This window comes from Gouania willdenowi, chromosome 7 (genome assembly GCF_900634775.1).
Source record: "Gouania willdenowi chromosome 7, fGouWil2.1, whole genome shotgun sequence".
Lineage (NCBI taxonomy): Eukaryota > Metazoa > Chordata > Actinopteri > Blenniiformes > Gobiesocidae > Gouania > Gouania willdenowi.
In genome coordinates this window covers 20,312,480-20,337,348 of record NC_041050.1, presented here as the reverse complement: position 1 = coordinate 20,337,348, position 24,869 = coordinate 20,312,480, and the positions used below count along the sequence as shown (strand labels likewise).

Below are 24,869 nucleotides of genomic sequence, written 5' to 3'. Positions count from 1 at the left end.
CAGCACACATAACACTTCTCTGTGGAATCGTCAATATATCAGTTACTCAAACATGGTTTCAAAAGGGTGTTTGGTCTTTGATGCATTTACTTAATGATAATGGTAATATGTTATTCCTAGAACAGCAAATACAAAATAAAGAATTCACTAAAAGTATTTAATCATCAAATTATTAAATTAAATTATTTTCCTCAAAAAATGCAAATTTCCAAAAAGTAAAATAAGACACTTTTTTTTTAATGTCACAATTCCTTTTAAAAACCCGTCCAAATTCTATATCATCTCTAGTCTCATTTGATGAAATAAAAAAAACAAAAACATAACTAACTATAACTTCCTATTCCACCAAAAGCAAAGGAAGTTCACTTTAAAACCTTCACTAGCATTTACTCTTAAAAATGATTTCTTATAGACACCGTTTTAGAATAGAAGATAACAGTTGTTATTTTTGTCTTGTAAATATTTAAACTACAGAACACCTCTTTGATGGTGATTATTCTAAAGCTTTGTGGGAATTACTGGTTTTTCTTTTCCCCAGGATTCCCAATCTCCAGGACTTCCCCAGTAAAGAGATTATATTTGGATTTATCTGAAACAAAAAACAAATGCACAATATCTTAAATGTTATTATGATGGGAATTTTTTTTATGCACAAATTATTTCTAAAAACCAAACCGTCATTCCATACTTATCACAATGAATTGTCCCTTTTTTCCTTCTTTAATTGAACTTCACGGAATATCATTGATGAACTGAGATGAATGTAAACCCCCTAGTGTTTAGGTTTTTTTGGGGGGTTTTTTTATTTATTGTTTTTAGTCTTCTTTTTTATCCGTCCATTCATGCATCCATTTTCTGACCTGCTTGCTCATTTTTTCAGCATCGCAGAAACTTTTTTCAAAATGAATTTGAATTATTAATGTATTTTTTTTTATTATTTGACACATATCTCTTTCTTGTTTATGTCCATTTAACAAATATTTTTTTGTCTATTCTGACCCTTTGAGCGTTTGTAATATAGACATATATTCATGTTGTTGCCATTGTTGTTTTACAATGAGTATTTACCATTAAAGAAGAGGGGAAAATAAAAAAGATGTGGTTGTAGTAGCAGTTAGGGGACCCTGCCACTAGGGGAGGTACTGAGTCCACAGTGAAGGTGACATACACAGTGTTTGTGTAAAGCAGAGGAAGAGACGACACATACCGCACCTACGATCAAGGTGAGCGAACAAAGATTAACTTATAAACTAGGAAGAAAAGTACTGGAAAATGTCCCGACCAAAGTCTTTACTGGTGTAGTTTTATACGAGACAGAGTGTGGAAGTTCGTAGTTGGATGTTATTTCTGTTAAAATTAAACAACTCGCGTTGTTTTAGCACCAATGTGGCTAAGTATGAGCTAACTTTCACTTAGCAGCCTGCTTTGGAGAACTTCAAACATAGAGATATTCCGGACGTTTTCATTTCAATGTACGTTTACTGACTGCGGAAAGAATGGTTGTTGTCACTGTAGTGATAGTTGTCATTGTGAGAGCTAGTTTATGGGTTTGTAGTCGAACTTGACGCATTCTTTAACTTTAATGGTTTGTTCGCTAGCTGAATGCTATCAGCAGCTGTGGATCCAAACTCGTATTATGAAGAATAAAAGTAATGTGTTTTCTCTCTGTGGCTCAGGTGTAGTTAGTTTGGTGTTTGTACGATGGCTCTGTGGCCGTCTGAGATGTTTCTCATGTTTGAATTCGGTGCATAACAATAACTGAGCAACAGTTTCTCTATTATTTATTTATGTCAAGGTGTGACTTGAGACGTTTAAGCTTCCAACTACATTTGAGGATATTTACATCTACTCAGTTGTGAGATGTGTAATCATTTTATTGTTTTGATGATGACTTCCTCTTAAAGTCGCCATTAACTATAGGATAACTAACTGCTCCATGCCTGGTGTGTTTACTACTTTTTTATTCAAATTACACAGATATAAAACTGACAACACTGTCACTATCATTAAGGTAAGTTGTGGGAAATGGAAAAACGTTTGCAACCATATTAGACACGGCAAATGCACAATGTGTGACCAACCATTTGTCTAAATTATTATAAAAGGAATATCTAAATATCATTCACAGCAGCTTATTGTGTGAACACTGTATGGCTGCTAAATAAACTGTTTGTTTTTACTGTTTACTGAAATTTTACATCATTAAGAGGCTGATACAGGATAAATTATCACATCTATTGTGCAACAATATCCGATTATATTCAGCATAATGTAAAATTAATTTTTGGATCTAAATTTGCAGTGCTGCTTGCCGATGTCCCTGTTTACAATATTAAAGTGGTTATGGAGTTATTATACAGGCAAATATGGTTATTGTGCTGCAATTAGGGATGTCCCGATACAACTTTTTCACTTCCGATATGATGGCGATATTGATACCATACAATACAATACAATACAATATCAGCACAGTTCATACATACTTTTATTACTTAGTTTGTAGTTTGGAATGTTAGAACAGGCTTCATCAAGTGATGTCACTCAAACAGAGAACAATAGTCAACAACAGTAGGTATGAGAAAAACTGGCCTATTTATTATTAACCAATTGGTTACATACATTTTACCTTCATTATAATATCTACAGTATTCTACAATTAAATAAATATAATATATATTGGAGATTTTAGATGCAGTCCGATAAAATACAATATTAATTTTCTGGCTGATATCGGACCGATATCAATATTGAATCAGGACACCCCTAGCTGTAATAGTCCAAACCTGATTTTCACTAAACTGACATTTCACTTGCTGTCGGTACTACACAGAGCGTTTTGGTAATTGTAGCTGACTTTGTTCTTTAAAATAACTTCAATAGCTTCCACACACACACAGGTTGTCTGACGATGCTGCTGATAAATGTATCTGGTCGGGTTACAGCTTGGATACTTTTATAGATTAAAATGCACAGTAGCTTCTGCCAATGCAAATAAATGAAAAGCACACCCTTTTTTCAGAGGGAAGTTTGTAGGTAGAACGATAGCTATCAGAGAAAGAAGACAGGTGTAGTGAAACTATGGGTTTATTTAGCTCTTAACCGCCTGTAAATATTGCACAAAACAAAACCTTTAAAAACAGCAATGCAAACAAAAGTATAATGGAAGTTTAATATACCTACAGTTTCTAAAGAAACTAAAGTAAGATGTATAGAAAAAAATCCTGCAAAGACTTGAAGTTTTATACATAAGGTTGACATTACGCTGTCATTATCTGTCATTAGCATGAATAAGGTGTCCTGAAGGCTGTCATTAAGTGTCGTTCACTAAATTATGACACCTTTCACTAAATCAGGACACCTTTGGAGCTATGTTGGCATTTTTTTGGGTTAGATAGATGGATCCAGGGGGATAAGGTTAGGGTAACAAATGACACTTAATAACAGTATTTATGACACATTATTCATAATAATGACAGCGTAATGTCAGCCTCATGTATAAAATTTCAAATAAAGTGTTACTAAAATTCCCAACTTAAAGTGTATACAGGTTCCTTACAAACACAAATGAAATTGAATACATGAACACTACAATATTCTTCATTAAAAAGCTACAATAGCTAACTGAAGTGGAACCAGGTTTTTGTGGCCATTTATGGCTAAACTGAGGGCCAAATGACTCGTGGCCCTCGCTAATTTCTTACTCTATCAAACACATTAAATTAACGGCACATGCTTAAGTTATTATTTTTGTCAAAGCCTAAAAACATAATTCAGAAATGAAGCCCATCTTGTAATTGAGTTACACAGAGCATTTGTACATCACTGTTTGCTCAAGGTAGAATTCCCCAACGTCCTAACAGCTCTGTCACAATAAATGTTTTGCAGCAGCTCTCCTTCCTCTTTTGTGCCTAAATTGGTCCCATAATAGTTTCCTCTTTTTTGGAACTCAGTTGAGTGACATTGTATCATATGACATATTTGACATGCTGATTTTTAAAAATGTTTTAAAGAGCAAACGTTCTCCTCAGCTGATTCATAGAATAATCATTAATATTTGTTTTTTCTGAGGGTATTTGCACAGTGGGATAAAATGCTGTCATTTCAAACAGTAAAACCTGCTTAGTGCTTTTGGCTGAATATTTCCCTCTAGGTCTATTTGTACTAAAGACATTGTCTGTTTGCAACACATTATATTTGTTGGGTAAAGTATAGAAGATGTACGGTACTTAAGATTTTATAAATCATATTTGTAAAACAAAATGGAGTTGTTATCTTCTTGTTACTATATATAACTTTTTTATTCATACTAGGGGTGCCTCGATCCAATATTGATATCGGTCCGACATCAGCCAGAAAACGAATATCGGATTTTATCGGACTGCATCTAAAATCTACGATATATATTACATTATATTTATTCAATTGTAGAATACTGTAGATATTATGTTGAAGGTTAAAATGTAAGGATGCACTGAAATGAAAATTTGTGGCCGAAGCCGAATTAAATATAAACGCTTGACCGCATAATATCAAATATTGAATTCAGTTGTTAAGTTTTTTACTAGTTTTTTCTAATAGTGCATAAATAGTCTAGAATATATTTTTAGTAAGGGTGTAACAGTACATGTATTTATATTTATATATTTTGGTACAGGACGTTTGGTTAGGGTACAGGGTTGTGCCCGGGTGAGTTCCCGGAACGGAACGGAAGTTGCGTGTGTTTACATCTGCCTGAAGCTACATGTGCAGCCCGTGTACATCATGGCTAATGCTTGCGAGTAACCAGAGCTGGAGAACCCTCCCTTCTCTGGGGCCTGATGTGGCCCTTTGACTCTTATGCAATGGCTCCCTATAGCTTAAAAAAAACAATTATTGAAATAGAGTTATTTTTTTACAGAGGTTATTAATGACAAATAAAATCAAGATATAACAATTTGTTAACCTAAAATAAATCACGTTGTACAATGACTCAGCACCTTCCTACTTCATCTCCTGCAACATCTACAGACCATCAACTTTCCTGTGGCTAACCTTAAGTTTTAAATCCCTGGTAAGATAATTAAACCAACAAAAACACTATTCTGGAAGAAAATAGAGATTTTAATTGTGTGGGAACAGATTCATTGAGAAGACATTTTTGTATTCATCAGCATGCATGACTATGGTGTACACCCACCCCCCCACCCCGCTCAAAGAAAGGGTGCGACCAAATTCTGTGCTGGTGCGACCAGTGTAGAGCCCTGGCTAATGCTACACCAGCCTATGCAGCGACACTCGACATCGCTTGTGAACTGAGGAGGAAACAATGGGGATGTTTTATGGAATTGTGGCTCACAGCACTAGCAACAGACTCGGTTCTGGGATTGGATGGTTTCCAACTTTTACGCGGTTACGGAGAGCGGTAAGTGGAAAGGAAAGAGTCTGGCTGTGTTTGTGTGCGGAAAGGAGGAGCTGCTGCTCCTGTTTCTCTGGTTCTGCAGCAACGCGCGCACACTTTTCTGACTCTAAATCACTGCACGTTGTTTGGTTGCGTCATTGCGTCACATGCTACTATTCAGCCTTGCTTTGAACTCCCCAAAACAAAGGCCAATTGACATGTTTCATTTTTGCAATATTCAGTCGAATATATTGGTTACATATTGGTTATAAATGGGTCAGTTTTTCCTCATACCTACTGTTGCTGACTATTGTTCTCTGTTTGAGTAACATCACTTAATCAAGATTTTTCTAACATTCCACACTACATAATCAGTAATAAAAGTATGTATGATTCGTGCTGATATTGGATCGGTATCGGCCAATATTCAAGGCTGCAATATCGGTATCGTATCGGGAAGTGAAAAAGTTGTATCGGGACATCCCTAATTCATACATAGTTAAAGCTAATTTCTTCAAACCGTGACTTTATTTTTGAGTACAAAAATGCATTGGTCAGACTGGCACAGTAGAAAGTATTTGACATGCCTTTAATATTTGTGGCATAATATCTTGTTTTTCCAGCCAAAGCATGGCGATGACTGGACAGAGCTCATGCTCATCCATGAGTAACCACACCAAGGAACGGGTCACCATGGCTAAAGTGACCCTGGAGAACTTCTACAGTAACCTCATAGCCCAGCACGAAGAGAGAGAGATGAGGTAACTTCCACACATGGCTACATGTTGTGACTGCATATGATTATTTAATAAAGCAATGCTGTATAGTTCAGCAGCCAAACCGCAAAGGAGGTGTTGACATCACCTCTAGTTTTCCTTCTGATGAACAAGTTTTTCATGCTTCTCTCACTAGAAAACTACTGAAAACAAACCAGAAACAATATTAATAATATTTGGTATATTTACTGATATTTTTAAATTATAATTTCTTCTGCTTTCCTCTATTGTTTAAATATAAATATTCACAAGCATTTGAACACATTTTAGTTAAAACAATCATATTCTACCTATTACAAACTGAAAATGTAACATCTTTTCAACCTGTCACACAAGCACTAATCTTAGTATTCTGATGTCAACGGACATCAGAAAACACTAATTAGATGGTTTTGCTTATATATGCAAGTAGCTTTTTCTTATCCCTCTGGAGCCTAAGGCGTTTTTGCTGATTTTTCACTGTTTGATTTTACCTCTATATTTCATATAAGGAAATACATAAACCTTGCTTGTTTGATATCATTTCTTTCAGGAAAACCTCCCAAATGTCTGAAGCATTTTCTTTAATATGGCATACAATATTATCACAGTGGATCTAAAACCACTATAAAAGCTCAAATTTGAGTGGGAAAAGTTAGGTTTTTTTTACAAACATTTTTAACGAATCATTTTTATTGCTTGTGTAGCAAATCTAAACTATATATTTCAAAAACTTATATACAGATGAATAAAAAAACACAGTTATAGCTATTTACAGTGAAATGGAAGCAATGTCTCAGGCATTTTTGTACAACTATTTACAAAAAAGTATGAATAACAAATATAGAGAGAGACCAATTATTTGTGCCCCATTGTGTTGATATAAAACAATAAACAAATATATTACACTACACTACACTCCAGTCTCACTCACTACACACTAACTAAACAGTCAAATCACACTAATAATCGCTATTTACTCAAATCTCTCAACTCACCCTCTCTTTCTTTGTCTCTGTGCGTCTCTGTTTACCTGTCATTTGAAAACAAAATGCCCGCTATATGTGGACACTTTGATTGGACAATGGCATTCTTCATCTCAACCAATAGGAAAAAGCTGTAATGTGACGTTTCAGCATTGTTCTTGCTTGCTGCACAACACTTTCGCTTTCGTTTTAGAAGCGCTCTGCAGCGGTCTTCCTGCAGCTCAAAAAAATCACATGCATGTTTTTCCTCATAACTCCACTTTTATTTGGCCTATCAACATGATTTAAAGACTGGTTTGTAGTTTGACACCCGCACTTTCAACACGGGTTGAAAAGGAGATCCAAGGACACTGCTCTTTTGGTGATCATGTGATCAGTACACGACACCGCGTCCGTCGGCCCCAGAGCGTTAAATTACAAAGATATGCAGTTTTATTGAAAATTGCAATTAAAAATGCAATTAAATTGTTAGTGGCAACAGGCAGCAATAATGTTGAAATGTGTCCATGTGTATCAGGCAACAGAAGCTGGAGAAAGTGATGGATCATGAGGGCTTGGCTGATGAAGAGGTAAGCACTAAAACTTCACTTTATTTCCCTGTCATGATCTGGCCCCTGTAATATTTATGGATAATGCATAAGAATTCCACAAGTTATGGCTTTTAGTTTTTTGGTCATTAGGCTATTGTGTGCTCTCTTATCTTAAGTATACAATTTTATTCTTTTATTTATTGAGGATAAAGTACCGTGTTTTTCGGACTATAAGGCGCACTATCAATGAATGGGTCTGACTGGGTCTATTTTCATACATAAGGCGCACCGGTTTGTTGTTGTTGTTGTTATTATTAAGACGCATTAAGCAAAACAAAATAGTCTGATAAGTCAAACTTTATTCAACTCATTAACAATAACTCTCAACATTGTTCAGGTTTAACACTCAAAATATAGAACAATACACTCACTTTTTCAGTTCAGTATGTTGAAGCACAGTACAGGTACTGTACATATCACTCCATGAGGCGTCTGACTACGGTAGCCCTGAAGCGCCAAAAATCCATCAAGCAGTGCAGCTTCATAGTTTCCCAAAGTTGTACTAAAACATTTCGACATATTAATTTCATACATAAGGTGCACCTGATTATAAGGCGCACTGTCGATTTTTGAGAAAATTAAAGGATTTTAAGTGCGCCTTATAGACCGAAAATAACGAGAAAGGAAAGAAAAAACCACATTGATTGGTGTCTGTGTTGAATAGAAACGTATCCGGCGTTCCGAGCATGCCAGGAAGGAAACAGAGTTTCTACGTTTGAAACGCACTCGGCTGGGTCTGGAAGATTTTGAGTCGCTGAAGGTGATTGGTCGAGGAGCTTTTGGGGAGGTAAAACATTGTCTTTTTTGCCACACAAGTAATGTATGTGTTTAATTGGTTTGCCTTTGTTAGTGAGTTTATTATTTTTTTTCAGTATAGATCACAATCAGTTTAGTTTTTGCATATTTGATTTGTCTCTTGTATGCTCTGAGTATACAAAGGTGTGTGTGATCATCACTACTGCCTTTTTCTCTTTACGTATCAGTGGATCTCGCAAAACACAGATATTTTTCTACGATTGGGCCTAATGCTGGGCGATATATTGATATTTTAATTTATATCGATATATTTATAAGTGCGATATTACACGGGACAATATTGTTTTTATCGATAGTTAATTTTGCATTAAAATAGCAATACATTTATTTCCATTTGCCGCAAGTCCGTACCTCTTCTTCCTCTCCTTTTCCCGTGTCCGTGTCTCTCACACGCGCCACCGAAGAGTTGGTTAGTAAAAAAAAGAATTATGGTTCAATAATTTGGAAATGGTTTGGCCTGCAGCAAAGTGTGCTGTGTAAGGAATGTTGAAAACCAGTTTCAACTAAAAGGTTTGAGCACAACAAACCCTCTATAAAGTGCACTACGAGGAGTGTGTCAGATGACGTGTAACACTTGTGACCCAGACCATAAATCCTCCTCAGCCTGCTGTGCCAAAACAAACCCTGCTGCAAGCCTCACTGGCCCATGGTGTACCCTACGAAAAAACGAGTGAAAAGTGGCATAATATTACCAAAGCTGTGGCTTACCATATCGCTAAAAACATGGTTCCCATAATAAGAAAGTCTATGACATGCTCAGTAAAATACTGTGCAGAAGTATGTGTGCGCTGTAGAGATCTGGAGGTCTCCGTGGGGTTGATAACATTATAAACAGGACTCAAACAACTAATTACCGTCACACTGCACATTTATTGTGTGCAGGGGATGCTCAAACACTGCTTATATGTTGTTCAAATGGGACGGTAACAGAAGAGTAACATAAAGCTCCTTCAATGCGCTCAGTACAAATCAGGAAGAAGGCGGGTCTGACTCAAATCTGACCTTACGTTACCTTGGGCCTTAAAGGGACAGTCCTCAGAAGGCCATCATTACAGCGCGCCGCGTGTGTCTGCGCGTGTATGTGTGCGTGTTAGTAGTTGTAACTGTTTATAAATTCTGTATGCCACGTTGGATAATAGTATCTGATAAATTCACAATTGTCAGTAATAAGTAAACAATTGATGGCTAATTATTATATAAAAACTGTACAGCACTTCGGTCAGCCGAAGTTGTTTTTAAAATGTGCACAAATGCACACCATTTATTTTATAAATGCTGATATTGTTCTCTACATCTCTGTTAATAAAGGTCCCTGTGTGACATTTGGCATGTGGCTTTAACTGATTTACCTTCATTTAAGGGTTTGCCTCTGAAAAAAGAGGTACGCTAATCTATAATAGTTAGGGCAGCAGGCTGCAACCTTTACTCTCCATGGAGCCATTTTGCCTCATCTCATCTGGATTAAAGTCCTCTCGGAGCCGATAAAATACCTTCTCAATGAAGGCAATACAGTGTATTAAATTTGATACATAGTTAAAATTAAATCAAGTAATACTATCTGAACAACATTATTTTTTTTAGTTAATATCTTTGTAGGCCTACAAATAATAACTTGAATTTGATAACACATGATCATGTCTGTCAACACATGCTAATTGCTCATTTTTCGCCACATATCAAGCATGCATGTTAATGAATCTGTCCCCACACAATTACAATCTCTATTTTCTTCCAAAATACTTTTTTTTTTAGTTATCTTACCAGGGATTTAAAACTTAAGGTTAGCCACAGGTGCAAGGAGGTGAAGTAGTACGGTGGCAGAGTATATTTTTTTAAGGTTATAGGGAGCCATTGCAAAAGAGTCAAAGAGCCACATGAGGCTTCATAGCCACAATTTGCAGACCCCTGAGTTAGGGGAAACCCCAATTACATCACAGAGAAAACATCAATATATATTGAGTATTGCCTTTCTGGTTCGATTGTATGCATCAAAGCATCATCTCAAGGCAAGGGCAAAATATTGAGACATACAGTATATTGTGTTTCGCGATATAGCTTGAAAATATTGACATATTTAAAAAAAGGTCATATCGCCCAGCCCTAATTGGGCCTATAATCCACATGAAACTGCAGATTTACATCATTAAAAACAATCATTTTAAAAACCTATTAAGGTGAAGATTTGCGGAAACTATGTTTATTTGTTTGCGTGTGGCTAAATATAACTGGGGTTTTAGTTTTAAAATGTCACTGCCTGCGACAAAAACTGTTCTGGCTTTACATATGTGAGACCCGTGTTTATGTTCAGAAACAGCATGGATGCCCTAAATACTGTGTTGCTGAGAACAGTTGTCCAGGCACTTTTTGCGTGCTTCACAGGCGAAGGAGCACTTAGGTTCGGCTATTTTCCACCAGATAATTATTCCACATCCAAAGCATGTCCCTTGTCAAAGACGCCAATGCCAATTTTGGATCAGACCTGGACACACTACCAGCTGGTGGGAGAAGTCAGATGAAGACGGAAAGTTATTCTGATTGGATAGGATTTGGGGAACTACTGCTGCCTAGAGGTTTGGTATGCTTATGAATGCGTTTAATACAAACTCATGCAGTTAGGTATGGATGGAAATGTTTTTAAAAACGAGGTAGTGTGGCCTCAAGCTTTTTCCAAATGAAGGGGGAGGATTCAGTTCTACAAAAACCTGGCTACGTGTGTACATGGCCCTAAAAAGTAAAATGATTGACTCATAGTAGAGCAATATTTTGTTAGGTTGAGCCAGTGACATTCTTAATTTGTGCCCAACAGAGCTTATTTAACTATCATCGGACTTAGAAACAGTAATTTTTTGTGGAAACATAATTCCAAATAAAGACTCTATATTAACTTTAAATGAATAAAGTTTTTTTCACGTGTTTTAAGGAGCGTCTCTGTTTGCTTTTAGGTTCGACTTGTGCAAAAAAAAGACACGGGCCATGTGTATGCCATGAAAATCCTCCGCAAAGCTGACATGCTGGAGAAGGAGCAAGTGAGTGACAAACAAAAGCTCTGCTGATTTATTAAGAATAATATTTCAAGGATATGCCTGGCCTTGTTTGTTTTTGTAGGTTGGTCACATCCGTGCTGAGCGCGACATCCTCGTAGAGGCAGACAGCTTGTGGGTGGTCAAAATGTTCTACAGCTTCCAGGATAAGATGAACCTCTACCTCATCATGGAGTTTCTACCTGGAGGTACATTATCAGTGCTATGTATTTCCAAAGGGTAAACTAATGGATATCAAACAAGAAGGTGTGTAAGCATTATGAAATTGTCACGATAACCTTTTTAATGTTAGCACATGTTTCTTAGTGAGCAAAAATGTAAAAACAGCTTGTGTATTGGTAGCACTAGCAATACACAAGCTGTCCCTTATGAGAGAAAAAGCCCAAAGTGGCACAACTTATATCAACAAGTCGCACCAGTGACTTTGATCCAGAATATTTTTGGTAAGAATTTATTCCGGGAAAAATTTGCCCAAAAGTTTGTTCAGACATTTTACTTCCAGAATTCGCTCACAGATGCATGCATCTTTTTATGCCAGTTCAAGCTTATGTTGCATAGAAGACTCATTTGGCACTCTCATGGCATGCCCTGAGAATTTATTAAGTCTCTCCCGTTGCTCTTTTTATGCCACAGATCAAAGAACAGTTTCAGTTTAAATTAAATGTGGATGGATTTAAAAATGAAATGGATCACAATATGAAGCAGCTGCAAGATTTCACATTGGTCCTTTTGAAACAGCTTCTCAAACTTCATCACACTTTTTGAACCATTAGGTCTGCTTTTATGCTTCAGGAGACATGATGACCTTGTTAATGAAGAAGGACACACTGACAGAGGAGGCAACTCAGTTCTACATAGCAGAGACAGTGCTGGCCATCGACTCCATCCACCAGCTGGGCTTCATCCACAGAGACATCAAGCCAGACAACTTGTTGTTAGACTCTAGGGTGAGTTTAGGGCCTGCATGCCATTGTTTTCAGGTAAAAGCAAAATCCATAAATAGGCCGCTCTGTCACATAAACCACAGCCTCCAATTGGCTCGATGCAATGATGCTTGTTACCTTCTTAAGGCAATAGAGCGGCTCTTTTATTATCTGGCACACTATTGGCCAATGAGGGTGCCTTTCAAACGACTCAGCCAATCAGAACATACAGGTAGGTTCAGAATAACAGAGATTCACTGTGTTCTGCTGAGTTTCAACTGTTAAGTTGCCATCTACACGTGGAATCACCTCCTCACTGTCCTATGTCTGCATATCACTCCCCCTCATTATGTAGTTTTTTATGGTCATTTTAACAAAGCTCCCGCTCTGCTCTCTGTTCGTCTGATCTCCTTCCCGTTCACTTTTCTAACCGCCATCCTGCCGTAAATACATACCAGCCCTCAACCCTGGTCCAGAAACTTTAATTTCTTACCGGTATATTTTTATTTTATTCTCACAGAATGAAAACAAATATTTGACATCTGTAGTCACTCGCTCCCATGCAATTTCCTCCCTCTCAGACACTTGGGTACATCACACCCGTCCTGTGTTACTAAAGCTCCGAGTGTAACTTCCAAAGCTCATTCTTAAACATGTGGTTCACAGAGGTGTCCAGTGGCTATGCCAGTTGAGGGACGGTACACAGTTCTGCCTCCAGACAGCTGGCTCCATTGGATAAATGTGTTCCCACTGAAACATCCACACAGAGACCACTCTGCCATATTAGCCACTCTTTCAATGTTAAATAAAAAAATAGAGGCCTATAGGCCGGCAATTACATTGCATTTCAACCTGTACAACTGCTACTGTATTTTTCACGATGTTAGTTAATTGACCTTGTTTTTGTTTACATTTATATTTATATAACTATATTGTATATAACGATTAATGGCACTAATACGACTTCAAGTTATGTAGCACAAATATAACAAAGACATAAAAAAATGACAGTTCTTTGAAACCAGAAAATGTCACCTCCACTTTTGACATTTTTAAAATTTTGACTTCAGGTGTGAAACTTGAAGATAATTTCCTGTTTCTGGGAATCTTTGCCCCCTGCCTAGCGCCCAGTGTGAACCAGAAAGATAGGCACCAGAAGACCCCCATGACCCTGAAATAGGACAAAGCCGGTCTGAAAGTGGATGGAAATCTTTGCTTTACATATATTAGAGACAGCTAAGCTGTTTTCCTCTAAGACTTGAAGAAACTTCATACCAGCGACAAGCCCCACGTTCGGCTTCAGTGCTTGGGCGGATGTCGCAGCACTCTGTTACAGAGTCCCTTTTCAAAGAAACTTAAGACAACGTTGCAGCCATTGTGTAAGCTTGTCTTGTCCAATGTATTGCAAATCTTAGGAAGAGAAAAATATGAAGAAAGTAGGGCTGTAGTCAACCAAGGATATGGTTGGTCGACCAAGACTATGGCACACGTAGCGATTAGTCGACAAAAAAAAAATGTAGAATGAATGAGCAGGTGCATTGGAGGACGAGGAGAAAGAAAAAAGAGAGATAAATATTTAGTTTTGGCTTTTTGTGGTGCCAATTTGCTTTTTTTTTTTTTTTTTTGCAGAGCAGCATGCACTCACAGAGCTGTTGCTGGACATAGAATCATGTTTAGGCATTAAATACATTATATTGATCTTTAATTCTTATCACCTATATAAGTTTTTTTTCTTTTAAATTATTTGGTCGATGCCGTCGTTGTCACCGGCATCGACCAATTTCGTCGACTAAACTACCAAAACTAGCAGCCCTAGAATAAAGGGGGAAATAGGCCCAGGATCCAGAGCACATCCAATCAGTGAACCATTGTGGCAATTAAAAAAAAAAAACCTGTTGGTTCCTATCCAAATGTTGCTAACTGTGTTATCTTTTTCCTGTGCCTGAAATGTGGAAACTGTTGGTTTTATTTTTCTACTGCTGTTACCGTATGGGGGAACAACACCACCTACACCTCATATTGACCAATTATATCATTCTCATATGGTCTACTCTGTGTTTCCTATTTGGACACATTTCACTCAGTGCCAATTTAAACTGAAATTACAGTTTAATTTATTTTATTATCTTTCTTTATTAAACTTCTGTGTGTGCTGCAATTTGAGTGTGTAATTCGAGCTCTTTATGTTGTCAGGGGCATGTGAAGCTGTCTGATTTTGGTCTGTGCACGGGACTAAAGAGGGCTCATCGGACAGAGTTCTACAAGAATTTGAACCACAGCCTCCCCAGTGACCTCAGTAAACAAAGTAGGTCAAACCTTTTTCCAGTTTTTCATGATGCATCTGTAATTTACTTTTAACCATAATTTCATGGAAACTTCAGTCTGTCATTTTTACCTTTACAACCTTTATCCAACTACATGAGTTGCTTTCCATTTTCCAATTATTTTTAAACATCTAGAAGTTTCACGATTGTCAGGATTAGTTTTCACCTAATGTTCTTCTATAATTGTTATTAAAAAAATCCTACATATTTTATATCTCTGCAGCCTTCCAGAACATGAACTCCAAGAGAAAAGCAGAGACCTGGAAGAGGAACAGGAGGCAGCTGGTATTAACATTATTTTTGGCTGTACCAAACAACACAATAACAGTGTTTGTGTCACATTTCAACTTAAACATTGCCACCCGTTAAGGCTGCACAATATATCGTTTGAACATCTTCATTACAATGTATGTGTGTGTCCAGTACAAGCGGCAGTCGGGTGGCAGAACTGTGCACTGACCATCCCTGGTAACATCCCCTAATAACTGAACTGGCACAGTCACTGGACATTGTGAACCAAACGTTAAAAAAAAAAAAAAAACCTTTGAAGGTTGTATGGAAGAGTGATGCATTCAGGCACTCAAAGTTAAGAGAAATTAGTGCAGGTTAATTGTCCCACAAGATGGCAGCAGTGCAGTGCAACATGCAGTGCAATTTAAGTCATGCAGTGAAAATTCCTGTATTTTTTCTCATCGCAATGTATATTGCAAAGTTAAAAATAATAGCAATGTCAGTTTTTTTTTCTCTAACACCCGCGACACGAGGGGAGTCAAAACCTGGCCTGAATGGTTGCACAGATCTAAAACCTGCCAGACCACGGCATTATGATGAGTATACATTTATAGAATGTGGCAAAAGAAAAGTAAGTGTTCTTACTTGTGGTGCATTCCCACCTTGTGGTAATGGTACAGTTGTAGTCGACACTATTCAGCTTTTCTGCTTCCACTAGGCTTTTTTGTACTTTGTCATCTGCAATTTTATCCAGGACTGAGACAAAAACAAAGACACTTTAGTGCACTGATTGGTGCAAGGCCTTTCAGAGCTTAGGAATGGCATCTCTTTGACCCAAGCACACTAGTAGTTTGTCCACTTCAACAATGGTTTGCATATACGTGCCACAATTAGTACTCGACTTGCTCTTCCGTCTCAAAGGTTGACTAAAGGGAGGTCACCAAGACTATACTGTAGTGGAATACTGCCTCTGCAAGTTTTAAGGACCTGGGGCCTCATGTACAAAGACTTGCTTATAAAATGGTGTGAAAAAAGTGTACGTCTCAATCCAGAAACAGGCGTATGCTCTTAAAAATTCAGATGTTTAAATCTGTGAGTACGACTGGATTCACGCACCTATCATTTGAATGTCTGAATCAACGCAAATGTGAGCACACGTGTCCCCTCCCTGTCCACTCCCACATTTACATATGAAAATCATATTGAAATGAGATCGTCACGGGGATTCCCCTCTGGGTCAATCAGAAAAAGCTGCGTTCTTACCACCAGTGACACAGGAAAGAGATTTTAAAACTTTTTAGATCATGTAGCACAACAAAAAACACACACTTCCCTTTTTCTTGAGGCAGTGTGCTGGATCAAAAAGGTCCAAAAATGCTAAGAAGAAACGAAGGTTCGCACCACTGCGTAGTTGGCTCCCATTTTCAGTTTTTAATAAACACCAAAAAACGTGACGTTTCAGGCTGACCGCCCTTCATCAGACACACACTGTTCACTGAATGCTTGTCTGTGTTAAGAAGTGGATAGCGGATTAAGGAAGACACGTAATATGCTCTACTGCTACTAATAATAATAAGAAATAATATTTGCAAAATATGACTTTCTGATCGCACACATCAGGCTTAATATGTGTCTAATGTGTTAATGTGACATCCCGATCATCCAACAGGCTATGGATGTGTAACAGATAAATATGACTTGTGTAAAACTCTTTGGTATTAAAGCGATCCATAAAAGTGAATTCCGCTTACCTTTACATCAATCGCCAACCCCACCGCCCCCTCTGCTCGATACGACTCCCCCGTGACACAAACACACACTTGAGCACACACCGCACCGGTCGGTCGCAGTGATCAGTCTGGAGTGTGTGTGCGTATGTGTGGCTGCTAATGATGGCTGGACTGAAAGCGTTAAAGTGTTCGGATGTAAGTGTCTGTTATTCTGAGGACGTCTGACCACCTGTACTAGATCAGCTCACAGAGCTCTGACAGGTAGTGAACAACATGTGTCTGACTCACGTTAGACAGATAAAAAAAATTTAAACTAACTCACAAAATATGTGTAAATGATGCATGTCAACAGCAGCTCAGAGGTTAATGTGTGAATGTATTGTATTATTTTGGTAGTGTGCCTAAGAAGTAATTAGAATTTAAAGCATCAACTATGGAGAAACGTACGTACGCCACCTCAGGACTTGACGTGAAAGACCACACATTTCCACGCCCACTCCAGTTTCAGGATTTTGGAGAGGATTATGACGTACGCACAGTTTTGGGTGTATGTACCTCTTGTACATGAGGCCCCTGTTACCATCGACATACCTGAATGTAGTTAGATACTCAATATGAGACTCGCTCTTAAAGATTTACTAACTTTTATCGGTATAGGAGCAAGAATGCATTCACAACATGCAGGAAAGCTGCGAGATGGGACTGGGTATACCCACCTCTTAAACTCAACGGTCAAAACGGGCTCATATTATTTTTGAGCTTTGCTGAGGACCCTGTATGACTATATTTAAATTCAACTAAAGCTGCCACAGCTCTATCTGACTAGCATTATCAAAGCAGAATCTGTTGAATGTATTGTATTTATGGGATGATTTTGTGTCATACAAAAAGAGACTTTAACCCAATGTAAACAAAATGAAGACATCCGATGGTAAACCACACAGATCTAAACATGTGGATTTATTTATTTTTGTACTATACATTTTTTTCTAGCAATGTACCTCTGTTTAAAGTATGAATAATCAAATCCTGTTAAAATAATAGAGATTTGATTTGGATTTATTTAGGTTATCTTTAACTTTGAACTGTATCCCATTAGTGAAGTTTAAAAAGCTTGTCTCCTTCTCACACAGGCTTTTTCTACAGTAGGAACACCAGATTATATTGCTCCTGAGGTCTTCATGCAGAACGGGTATAACAAGCTCTGTGACTGGTGGAGCCTTGGTGTCATCATGTATGAAATGCTAATAGGTACAGGCTCTCTAACAAATCAGACATGCTTCAGCTGGGCCATAAATGGTAAGTAATGACTTTTCAATGGTATGTGGTTGCAGGTTACCCACCGTTCTGTTCAGAGACGCCTCAGGAGACCTACAGGAAAGTGATGAACTGGAGAGAGACTCTTATCTTCCCTCCAGAAGTGCCTATATCAGAGAAGGCCAAAGACCTAATCCTCAGGCAAGAACACACCACAGTAGAACCTAAACCATTAATTGGTGAAGAGAATTAATCAGGTCCATTTTAGCAGATTAATCGACATCAGTCAAATGGGCTATTGTATTTAATGTATCAACTCTTTTGCTGCATAAAAATTCTGTCATTCTGCATTATAACCTGCCACTTTTGAATCTGAAGTATTAATTACAAATGGTCGATGGAGTTCATTTTTATAGCGCTTTATTACCACCGAGGTAGTCCCAAAGTGCTTCACAATATCAGCTCATTCACTCATTAGCACACCAATGGGACAGTGCTGCCATGCAAGGCACTAGTGAAACATTGGGAACAATTGGGGTTCAGTATTTTGCCCAAGAACACTTCGACACAGACAGGAATAGCACTGAGATCGAACCCCCAACCTCTCCATCAGAAGACAACCCCCCTACCATCCTAGCCATGGACACCCAACATTAGAACACTGGTAGAATTGGACAAGTTGATTGTATTTATTTACTGTACATTTTGTCTCTTGATTTATCCGTTTAATATCTTATGTTGACAGTGGTGCTGATTAAAGCATTTTGATTCCTTGTCTTGAATCATATCAGTATCATATCACATCAGTTATCGGCAGATACATCAGATACAGTTGTGTGCGAAAGTCAGGGCACCCCTTTAAAAACAGCATATTTTATATATTTAAAAATTTATATTCATATTTACTGTCTCTCTGGTATATGGGAAAAAAAGACAATATTGTCAGGAAACATTAATGCATAGTTACATTTTATTTTATAAATTGAACAAAATTACAAAAATGAAAAACATAATTTTGGCATGTGCAAAAGTCGGGGCACCCTACAGCATCAGTACCTTCAGTACTTAGTAACACCCCCTCTGGCAGATATCACAGCTTGTAAACGCTTCTTATAGCCAACAACAAGTCTCTGGATTCTATTATTTGGGATTTTTCCCCATTCTTCCTTGCAAAAGGCTTCCAGTTCTGCAATATTCCTAGGACGTCTTGCATGCACAGCTCTTTTAAGATCTACCCACAGATTTTCGATAATGTTTAAGTCGGGAGACTGTGAAGGCCATTCCAAATCCTTCAGCTTGCGTTTCTTGAAGTAGTCCATGGTGGATTTGGAGGTATGTTTAGGATCATTATCCTGTTGTAGAAGCCATCCTCTTTTCAGCTTTAGCTTTTTTACAGATGCTGTGATATTTGCCTCCAGAATTTGCTGGTATTTAATTGAATCCATTCTTCCCTCCACCCGAGTTTGTTTCCTGTCCCACTGGCTGCAACACAACCCCAAAGCATGATGGATCCACCCCCATATTTAACAGTTGGCAAGGTGTTCTTTTCATGAAATGCTTCTCCTTTTTTTCTCCAAACATACCTTTGCTTATTGTGGCCAAAGAGTTCTATTTTAACTTCATCAGTCCACAGCACTTGTTTCCAAAAGTCATCAGGCTTCTGTAGATGTTCTGTTGCATATTATTGACGTTGTATTTTATGATGAGGTCGTAGATAAGGTTTTTTTCTACAGACTCTTCCATGAAGGTCTTGTTTGTGCAAGTATTGGCGCACAGTGGAAGGGTGCACCACCACTCCTGAGTCTGCTAAATCTTCCTGGAGGTCTTTTGAAGTCAAATGTGGGTTTTGGTTTACCTTTCTGACCAGACTACGAGCTGTTCTCTCCGAGAGTTTCCTTGGTCTTCCAGATTTCTTCTTGACCTCCACAGTTCCCCTCACCTGCCATCTCTTAATTATGCCTCGCACTGTGGAAACTGCAAGCTGAAAACGCTTTGCTATCTTCTTGTAGCCCTCCCCGGCATTGTGGGCATCAATTACTTTCATTTTTTCTGTCTTACACAGCTTCTTAGAGGAACCCATGGTTGCTGAGTGTTTGTACAAGGTTTGTGGAGTCGCCGTATTTAAGAAACCCTCCAATTGGCACCAGCTGGCACTCCCTAATGACAATTGTTGACACATGCTTCAGGACCAATGAGCTGGTAGAGGTCTGAGCTTGTAAAAAGAATGACACTTTGAAACTCTCAGGGTGCCCCGACTTTTGCACATGCCAAAATTATGTTTTTCATTTTTGTAATTTTGTTCAATTTATAAAATAAAATGTAACTATGCATTAATGTTTCCTGACAATATTGTCTTTTTTTCCCATATACCAGAGAGACAGTAAATATGAATATAACTTTAATATATAAAATATGCTGTTTTTAAAGGGGTGCCCTGACTTTCGCACACAACTGTATATATTTGATTTTCTTCTTTCAAAAAAAATAAATAAATAAATACAATATTGGTTTTGACATCGGCCCTAAAAATCCCATATTGGTCGGGCTCTACTTCAAAGTTTTATGTACACACTTATTTCAAGCAGCATGATGTCCTCCCTCAACATTAAATAAAATGCTTATGTAAAACTTCAAATAAGGAACAAAATGCCGGTAATCTGTTTAGTATAGATTACTCACTTTGATTGTTTGTGTGAAAACATTCTGCATACTAAAAAGAAAATGTTGTGTTCAGGTTCTGCTGTGAGGAAGAACACCGGATTGGTGCTACAGCAGTGGAAGAGATCAAATCTAATCCTTTCTTTGAGGGGGTGGACTACGACCATATCAGGTTGGACATTTCTTAATCAGCATGATATACTTTTAATTGCACATATTAGACTGATGTTCTGACTTTTTAACAGTTTATTTGTGAAATTATTATATGCCGCCATAGTGACTGACTGAAGCCTTTTCATTTTTACTGTCATTGACATCGTCCAGAGAGAGACCTGCTGCCATTCCCATAAACATCAAGAGCATTGATGACACTTCAAACTTTGATGAATTCCCTGACTCGGATATCCTCACACCAGCATGTATGTTACCACATTCTCTTATATTTGGTGTAGTGTCTGTGAAGACGGAACTAAAGGGATTTAAATGGGCGTCTTGTTTTTTTTGTCTGTGCAGCCACTCAGGTGTCCAATCAGACAGAGGCTGATTTAAAAAACAAAGACTGGGTCTTCATCAACTACACCTACAAACGTTTCGAGGGCCTGACAGCTCGAGGAGCTATACCATCCTACATGAAGTCTGGGAAGAAATGAACAGCTGCACAATTACTTCTTTTTTCTTTTTTTTTAACCTCCCAGGAAGTGATCAGATTGTGTGCTGTATCAGGAACCTCTGCTGTCAAAGGACTGAAACACAAACTGAGTGACGAGGAGTTTTTGTCACACAGCTCTCTGTGAATAGCAGGGATCAGTGTCGCCCTTTTCTTCCATTTCTACCATAGGAACTGCCTTAATTACCGCAGGGCTTTACTCTGATGCTTCCGAGGGTACATGCTTTTTTACTCTTTACTTCTTTTTCCATCTCCTACTGAAATGGGATTTGAGTATTATTTTCTTTTGCATAAAAGGAGGAAGTTTGATGTCTTTATTTCCAATACTAGCATCATTTACATTCCTTCGCAGTGACTCAGGATCAGTCTGTCAGACCTGACTCCCATTTAAAATTCCAAACCAGATTACCCAATTGTTTTCCTTTTTGCTGACTTAACGACTTAAAGGTTGCATTAAATCATGATGGTGCTTGTCAGGGATTCTATCTCAATGTTTTGTTTCCTAAAGGAGCTCGATCAGAGTGTTCACTGAAACCAAAGACTGTTTGCTGAATGTTTTTGCTAAATTTCGCTGTCATGTCACCTTTTGTTACTTACAAGTTGTACATTTATACATTCTGAAGATTTGCTTGTTAAAAAGCATTAATATGACAAAATCACATTTTGTTGGACTCCACAAAGGTCTTGTTACATTCACAGTGATGTGTGCATCTTTAGATACTTTCAGCACTTTAAGGGGTGTGGGCAGAGCTTGGTACAGTCAAGCCTACAGCTCGTTGTGTGTTTGAGGATTGAAGTCAGGGTATCTATACTGCCCACATTCAATGGCTTTGAGAGAAACCTTTCAAATGATCAACTCTTAGTTATTTTGGCAATATTTAACTGAGAGAATATCTTCAGACAACTAGTAAGTCAAATACAGAATTTTGCATACAATACGTTTCAGTAAATCAAGTAGAATTGATTTTCAAGTTTATTCGAATATCATCCGAATGTGGCCCCTAAAGGCCGTCCCACAACACGACTGTAGAAAATATGCAAAAGGAAGAAGTGGTCAAGCAATCAACGTGTTCAAGTGGAGTTTTAGTGTGGTAATAAGTTTTTTGTTCTGGACAGCCCAAATGGAAATTGAGGTTTTCCAACAATGACAATTAACCAGTTAAACCATTGAATGGCTTGCTTTTTAGTTTGAAGAATGATTGTAGTGGCAAACAACATGATCAATATCCCATAAAGAGGTATTTTCCCTGAACTACCATTTAAAAAAAAAACCATTTCAGGTAACAGAATGCCGAAAGGACACTTTTCTGTCAGGATAGTTTTTCCTGTTCCTATAGTCACACCCTAAAGGAAAACATATATTGCTTCTGCTGTGGTTAGGTGGTGTCCAGCTTGCTGTTGCCACCACGATTCAACCTGAAGGCTTTATACAGAGAAACATTTTCCATGAAATCAAAAATGCTGTCACTCAAACTGAATGTAAATGGTGTGTTCATTACAGTAGCTTGAATTGGCTGACTGGATGTGATCAGATTTTAGTTTTCTTTGCTTACTTTTTCCTCAAACATGAGGTTTTGTAACTATGGAAACCCATACCTGCGGAAGGGGATGGCCCTAGATCTTAAAAGATTCACATGCTGTCATTACCTCCATTAGAAATTGTTCTCAACAAAAACATCCTGTGAAATATGATTGATTGATCATTGAAGTCACCGCAAACGTTCACCAAAAGTCAGAGTATATATTTTTATACTGAACATATTCCACTAATACTATCTTTGGGAGGAGGTCAGGATTTCTGTGCACATTCATTGACATTCATCTTGTCTGTAACGCCACATCCTCTAAGGTGTCTGAATAGAATGTACCATCAGCCTGTTCACATGCTCCATAAGCGGACTCCTTTTTTATTGTGTAAAATGGAATTTGATTGTTTCTATTCCAAATAGCGTCACACTCCTATTGTTTTTAGGATAAACCCCATTCTTTGAAACATGCTGCCTGTAGAAGGTATTCATGCTGAAAGGTTTATGTGAAAAATTGCTAATGATGCAAAAGTTTGTCTACTCGAACCTAAAACTATTTTTAGTCAAAAGATTATAGTTTTCCTCACTGTCACTTTTTAATGTGTTTTGAACTTGTACAGAAAAACTTGTCTTCCACATCAAAGGTTTGTAAAGGTTTTTCTTGTTGCAATTTTAGTGTATGCAGGTAGATTGTTGCTGAATTGCTGCACTTTGTACGGTATTTTAGATGAAGCATGCAGTGAAGCTTCTTTTCTATGGATGGGGTCCAATTTCTGTTGGATCACTCGCCACATGCTTTACAGCAAACATGTTCTCTGAATGCAATAAGGTGCATGGAATGATTTGTTTTGTTGATGCTACTTTGTGTGTGTTTGGGTGTGATTTAGGTTGTGATGGAGTAATGCTGTATATGGATTTCTTTAAGCGATGTCTGGATGTGGGTGTACACTGTTTTGTAAAATGATGTACCACTCGTGTTAGTCTTTGGGAAAATGGGTGAACATTATTTAAACCACTGTTCTTTGTGTAGCGAGTGGCTGTTTAGAATTTTCTGCTGTTTGACAATGAACTACTCTGCACTTACTCTATTGTGTGTAGTTGTTTGGGGGTGACATTAGGGCTCAAGCCTCCCTGGGGTCTTTGGTCAGTTGATTTTACTGTCCATGCATCTAGGAGCACGGAGTGCAATGTTTTTTTTTTCTGTTTTTTTGTTTTTTGAACAACCAATCACAGCTTTTAGATAACTGCATCATGCCTAGCAAATGGGCCAACCACACCTCCTCAGTAAGGTAACATTTTCTGTCCCCTCCTTGCTTAGAGTTGCTCTCAGAAACTCCCAAAATCACTCTTAAGCTATGATTCCTTGCTATGAAATAGTAGGCTAAGTTAGAAGCTCTCTGCGAGGACCATGAAGCTTTGTGAATACAGGCCCTGGTGGGTAAGGACCATTACCGGATGGTGGTTGCCCCAGGTGGGATTCAAACCTACTGTTTGACAGGTCAATGTCTTTACTACTGTACTATACAGCCGATAAACCTTAAACCTCTTACACTGAGAGCTGATACATAGATGTGTGTGTGCACTTTGTGTTACTTTTAATAGCCCAAAAGTAGTAAAATTGTTGTGGGCCACACAACCCACTTGCACTTGACCCACATACAGTAAAAAATTACAGTTATTTTGGTGCCAGCATCCGGCATCCAAAACATGGGCCAAAAAATGCCCAGATCTTGCCAAACTGTACCACCATAGGAGGCCCTATTCTGGAACAAACAATTTAAAGAGGTGTTTCCCAATTACAGCCATAAATAAACCTCAACTTGGCCACTTAATTGATGTGTATCTGAGCTGGTGAGATACTGATGGCAGTGGGTGGAGGAAGATGAGTCTATCCTTACGATGTGCTGTGAAGTGATACCACGTGGTTTAAAAGATTTAGCAGATGTGGTAAAGTATATATATTAAGCAGTCCAGTTGTTTGTGCAAAA

At 38.0% G+C, this 24,869-nt stretch overlaps 1 protein-coding gene across 1 annotated transcript; it reads left to right on the top strand.

Annotated features, from left to right (window-relative positions):
* The first annotated feature begins 1,125 nt into the window (after nucleotides 1–1,125).
* Nucleotides 1,126–23,964, top strand: stk38a (serine/threonine kinase 38a). Its single transcript, XM_028453140.1, has 14 exons — nucleotides 1,126–1,223; nucleotides 6,001–6,138; nucleotides 7,636–7,687; nucleotides 8,373–8,495; nucleotides 11,467–11,550; nucleotides 11,630–11,753; nucleotides 12,358–12,512; nucleotides 14,682–14,793; nucleotides 15,036–15,097; nucleotides 17,907–18,024; nucleotides 18,108–18,231; nucleotides 20,765–20,860; nucleotides 21,013–21,107; nucleotides 21,202–23,964. Exons 2-14 carry the CDS (start codon nucleotides 6,008–6,010, stop codon nucleotides 21,336–21,338), a joined length of 1,413 nt encoding a protein of 470 aa, XP_028308941.1. The 5' UTR covers nucleotides 1,126–1,223; nucleotides 6,001–6,007; the 3' UTR covers nucleotides 21,339–23,964.
* The last annotated feature ends 905 nt before the right edge of the window (nucleotides 23,965–24,869 follow it).